General features: G+C 40.2%; 1 protein-coding gene across 1 annotated transcript; it reads left to right on the forward strand.

The window, feature by feature from the left end:
- The first annotated feature begins 1745 nt into the window (after positions 1–1745).
- Positions 1746–5483, forward strand: nr5a5 (nuclear receptor subfamily 5, group A, member 5). The gene is made up of 7 exons (XM_034088564.2): positions 1746–1845; positions 2648–2745; positions 2842–2983; positions 3292–4016; positions 4185–4304; positions 4391–4538; positions 5236–5483. The coding sequence occupies exons 1-7, from the start codon at positions 1746–1748 to the stop codon at positions 5481–5483; spliced, it is 1581 nt and encodes a 526-aa protein (XP_033944455.1).
- The last annotated feature ends 550 nt before the right edge of the window (positions 5484–6033 follow it).

Consider the following 6033-nt stretch of genomic DNA (forward strand, 5'->3'; position numbering starts at 1 on the left):
ATACCAATTTTAGGAAAAGTAACGAAGTTTGAGCAGTGTGGGTTTTATATTAACAGTTACACATATTTCAAAACGCGAAGTGTAATAACTGCAGTGGCCTTCCTGTCACTGAGAATAACAAAAGTTCCTCAGTGAAGCACAAGCCCATGTTTCTCACTAAATTGTACAACTTATTAAAAATATCAGTTCAATGCAACTAATGTCGTCTTAGTGTTATTGCATGATGTTAAAATTGGTTTGCCATGAATTTAGTGATGGATTGTAAACATTTTAAATGTAGCATTTAAGTGTTTCTCAGTTACAAGGTTGTTGTTTTAATAAATGATGGTGCAGCACTGTAGGCCTATGTACCTCTTTATATAGACATGTTTTCCTTAACAAATTGTTTTTGCGCTGATCAGGGGGTACTTGGCTGAGTCTTTTTTTCAAAGGGGGTACATTATTGAAAAAAGTTTGAGAACCACTGACTTGGAGGATGACACAAACTACCTGACAGCTTTTTGGTGACCGTGATAAGGATTGTTGAATATTTTGAAAATGTACCCTCTGAGAGAAGTGTAGAGGTGTTGGAAGCAAGACTTGATAATATAGCGGGGCAACTTTTCTACTGATAAATGTCATAATCCATTTACAAGCTAAATGTGCAGGAGCCATAAACCCTCCACCCTTGAACTGTTCTATTGCTTTGACGTCACTGTGAGCTTCATCAAAGCGGCCGGTTCCATTTTGGCAGCTATATTGATCACCTGAGGCGCTGGCTTGGGATGCAGAACAATGTAATGGCTGGTTAATACTGTGTTTTAATGAGCAAAGCAAAGTTTCCTGATTCTACTGCACTTTCCTTGAATGAAGAACTGATGTAAACAAATAATGGTATACTCAGGAATAAACAGTTTATGTTGAACTTAAATTCAGTGCTGGAAGGTCACTACAATACCCAAGTACTGTAACTGAAAAAAGTAAAGAACAACTTTGTAGCTTAACCATATATTATCTTACTTACCACATTAAGCATCTCACAATGCCTCAGATCTGTCTCTCCTTATCTAACCCTTGTGCTGAGAACCATCGGGCTGTATATACCTTTGTGTGTCTGTATATAAAAAAAAATTCAAAGTAGCTCTACCTCAACTTGCTCAAACAGTAAGAAGTTTCTTCACATTGATGCCACTTTATAAACAATCTTATAGTGTCGTATATAATATTCCCAAAGGGTCCAGTTTTTTCAGAACAATAACTTGTACTTTTGGAACTTAAAAAACATGTTTCTGATTAAACCTGTGCTTTTACTTAAGCTTTAGAAAGAAATGCTTTTTCTCATAATGTAGAATATTTTAACTATGTTTAACTATTAAAAAGACCCATATTCTTCCCACACCACTGCCTACATTTCAATTGCAATACACAATGATAATGTATGAATGTGATTAACTGCCTCTTCAGTAGACCCTTATCTTATCGCAGAGCTCCAGGATGGCTCAACGGTACTGGAGTGATTTCACTATAGTTACATTTCAGCAGGTGGAAATCGGATTGTCCCCAATCCGATGGTTGGCTGAGTGACTGAGTGACTGGGTAGGAGTGCCAGTCAGGGGAGGTTTTATGGCAGACTACTGATCGAAGTCTGCTTGTGGGCCATCAGTCCACCGGGGCAGTTGGGCCTGCCAGCCGGTCTTCTCTGGCTCTCCTGGTCTCTGCAACAATGAAGATCAGACTGGACTGACTCTCATGCTCCCTCAGCCAGAATGGACCTACCTGATTATCACCAACTACAACCACAGCCCCTCTTCCATCACCCTGGCAACTACCCAGAGGATCCGTTATTATTGGAAGAATCTTCAAAATGTGAGTATAATATAGGAAGACTTTGTTGAGAGGTTTCAGTAAAACTTCTGAATTTGTACAGCGTAATAAAGGTATGAATATTTGAGTATAACAATATTTATTATGAATTGAAGTATTCAAATTAGTTCTCAGGTTTTTTACGGATTTTCATTTGGGAGACTGGAAATTATGTAAGGGTCATATCGGTAATCAAGCAAATCAAGATGAGTGATAAGACACTGTCTGTAACAGAGGGATCGCCCTTTACTGCTCACTATTTTCTCAACAGCTGAGCAATTGACCCCATTACTGTAGATGACACACTTATGTCAGCAGCAAAGCACTGAACCTCTGAATGAACTTGCCGGAGTAGAAAGGCGTTGAATGTGTTTCTCAAAGATGATCAAATAAAATATCCTCAATGTGTTTGAGTCTGTTGGCCTTATAACAAACTCTTCTTTATGCATTTTGTGTAGATGGAAATTATGATAAAAATACATATTTTAATATTGACATTGAGATCTTTTTTTTAATTAGATATTATCTACACTTGAAAACTGTAATATAGTGTTGTATTTGTATTAGTGCCAAATACACTAATCATTCCCAATAAAATAAAAGCAACTAAATGGGATGTCCCAGGGATGTTCTCTGTATACAAAAAATAAAAATAAAATGAGTAGCTTGACATCACCATCACCCGTACGTTTAATAACCAGCACCTGTAAATTACCTTTTGGCCTTCAGTATGAAACGTTTGTATCATACTGTACATCTACCATTCATTTGTACATTGTACATTTAATTGTGGGTCATTCTCCAGGTCAGGAATTAAAGGCAGAGCCTGAGGAGAGTTGTCCCATCTGTGGAGACAAAGTGTCGGGATACCACTATGGACTGCTCACTTGTGAGAGCTGCAAGGTAAGTGATGGGAAAACATTATTATATCACTCAGGATTGACCTATGTGCAGAGAATCTCTATAACTCTCTCTCTCTCTCTCTCTCTCTCTCTGCAGGGCTTCTTTAAGCGCTCAGTGCAGAATAACAAGCGCTACACCTGTGCAGGACAACAGAGCTGCCCTATGGACCTTTCACAGAGGAAACATTGTCCTTCATGTCGCTTCCAAAAGTGTTTGGCAGTGGGCATGAAGAGAGAGGGTAGAGTACACAGCCCCAACGCAAAAGACAGAAACACACACGTTTGTTCAGGCCTTTTAAAAAAAAACTTGTATTCTGCTCCATTGTGACAGGCCTTGTTTTCCATTGACATGCATGTTCCTTCTCCCATATTACTTATCTAAACCGTAAATTAGTGCTGTAATGACTCAGATAACAGATGACAACTTTGTATCTGAGCCTTCAAAATATGTAGTTTATATTAGTGAGTGTTTAAAATGAATTATCTCTGTGAATGTCTAAGGTCTTGTTGTAACACCTTGATCATTTGTTTCACGTTCTGTTAACAGCGATAAGAGCAGATCGTATGAGAGGTGGCAGGAATAAATTTGGCCCACTGTACCGGCGGGACAGGCAGATGAAACAGCGAAAGGTTTGTCACCAGACAAACACTGCTCCCTACAGGATTCAAATGGAAACTACTCAAAAACAACACCGACCTTCAGCTCCAAATGACCCTCACCTGAGCCATCACACAAGTGCTTCATTGTCTTCTGATACTTTCCATCAGTCCCACATGTATCCCTCTGGCATGGGGCAGTCGAGTGCACCCATGCCTATAGACTGCGAAATGAACGCAGACAGGGAGCTCACCCCTCTTTCGCTGCCCTACCCTGGACTATACCACCGCATCTACCCTGGATACCTGCAGGAGAAAGGAGAAATGACTTTTAGCTACAGTCCGGCTCCAGCAAACTATGTGCATCCAACTCTGAATGATTCATTTACACCAATAAGCACACCAACACAATCCCCGTGCCCAACGCCAAACTCCACCCAAACCCACTACACATCAGGCACTCTTACACCCAACTTCCTGAGTCAACTCCTGGAAGGGGAGCCCGATGAGAGCCAGCTGTGTTCCAAGGTGCTCGCCAGTCTGCAGAGAGAACAAGCCAACAGAGGCAAACACGACTGTCTAAATACATTCAGCATCATGTGCAAAATGGCTGACCAGACCCTGTTTGGGCTTGTGGAGTGGGCCAGGAACAGCACACTCTTTAAAGAGCTCAAGGTGATACATCACGAGATTATAAAGTTGCATTTTGGACTGGTAGCAATTAGCTGTATGTACTATGTAGAGGCCTTCTCTTTTTGCAATTTGTTGGGTGCTTACAGGAGGTCAAAGGTCGTATTATTTTATTTGTAACTACATCAGATACATTATTTGTGTTTTCCACAGGTGGATGACCAGATGGTGCTGCTGCAGAGCTGCTGGAGTGAGCTGCTGGTCCTGGATCACCTCTGTAGACAGGTGACCTTCAGCAAAGAGGGCTGCATATATCTGGTCACAGGACAGCAGGTAAAGACTAAACTCAACATGGCAAAATAAATAATTTGTGTTGTTATGGGCTGCACATAAACAACCTTTCTCTTATTCTTATGCAGATTGATGTTTCAACCATCATCTCTCAGGCAGGACCGACACTAAGCAGCCTGGTATCGAGGACTCAGGATTTAGTGTACAAACTGAAGTCATTAAAGCTGGACAGACAAGAATTTGTGTGTCTCAAACACTTGGTGCTATTCAACCCTGGTGAGCTTCTTCTTTTTTTTTAATTAGGCGCTTTATAGAAAATACAAATCTGGTGTAGCTTTTTGAACAACTGAGTCACCTTTAAGTTGTAAATCTTTCTTTTAAAGGTCCCCTATTATACTGTTTTTCATCAATATATTATAGGTCTCATACAAAACATGTCTCTGATGTGTTTGGCTCGAAATACCAAACAGATCACCCATTGTAGCATCCCATCAACCCCTCTGTTTCAGGCCTTTTTCAAAAGTGCTGATTCTCTGTCTTTTACTTTAGATGAAAATAAGGTGCCACTCCCAATGCCTCGAGATATTTGGTTAAAAAAATACAATGTTGCTCTAGGAGGAGATTCAGGTGATAAGGTGTTACCTTGGTTGGTTATTGGCTAATGGTTACACAAACCAAAAAATCGTTATGACATCTTAAAGTGGCCAAAATCTGATCGGCTCATTTTCAGACAGGTTTTTATATAAATGGATCAGGACAAAAAGTGAGAGAATCTTTTTTTCTGAAGCTTTCAGAATCTCTTTACACCGAGGGGACACATGTTGATGTATAAAAGAAAGGAAAAAGTGTATTTTGCATAATAGGTGACCTTTAATATATCACAATATCTCTCAAGCACCTGCGTTTAGGGTGTATGCATGAATGTATTTTGTGTTGATGAGAAAAGTGGCATTGATGTTTTTTTATTGTCTAGATGTGAAGTCAGTCCAGAGTCGCAGGCAGGTGGAGCAGACACAGGAGAGGGTAAACAGAGCCCTCATGGAGCACACCCAGCAGAGTCATCCAAGACACTCAGACAAGTTTGGCCAGCTGCTGCTACGGCTTCCTGAAGTACGCAGCATTAGTCTCCAGGTTGAGGAGTATTTGTACCAGCGCCACCTTCTGGGAGATTTGCCCTGCAACACTCTACTCACTGAGATGCTGCACACCAAGCATAACTGAGAAAATGCTCTATTTTTAAAGACACAAGATAGAACAGCCACAGTTTACTGCTGTGAGTTTTTATGTCCCTTTTTGGCCTTTCAGACACAACAGCAGTTTTTACCTTTTTTTGACCCATTGTTGGAAATCTCTTTAACAGCACATCTCAGTTCAATTACAGAATTGACGGTAACATTTGTGGTCCAGGATCAACATTCAACCTTAACCTGTCTCCTAATTCTCCTCGGATGCCCATCATTAACAGTATTATCACAGCTAAATATTTGTTTGCCGTCAGTATTGTTAGACCGAGAACTAAGCACTACCCTGATGTTTGTAATGCGTGTGAAAACAAAATAAAAAATGCTTAATTGAATAAAGACAAGTGAGATCTTGATACTCCGGTGTGTACTTCAAACCCATAACTTTAATAAATCAAGCGTTTACAGGTCAGTGTTGTTTTTTCTGGATCAGCCAGGAAAGCTATTGTTCTTCTCATTCATAGGTTAGTGGCACACACTGATAACAAATACTCCTATTCAAAATTCTAATAAACAATGCGAATGGGAAA

The sequence above is a fragment of the Pseudochaenichthys georgianus genome, chromosome 8 (assembly GCF_902827115.2).
Source record: "Pseudochaenichthys georgianus chromosome 8, fPseGeo1.2, whole genome shotgun sequence".
NCBI lineage: Eukaryota > Metazoa > Chordata > Actinopteri > Perciformes > Channichthyidae > Pseudochaenichthys > Pseudochaenichthys georgianus.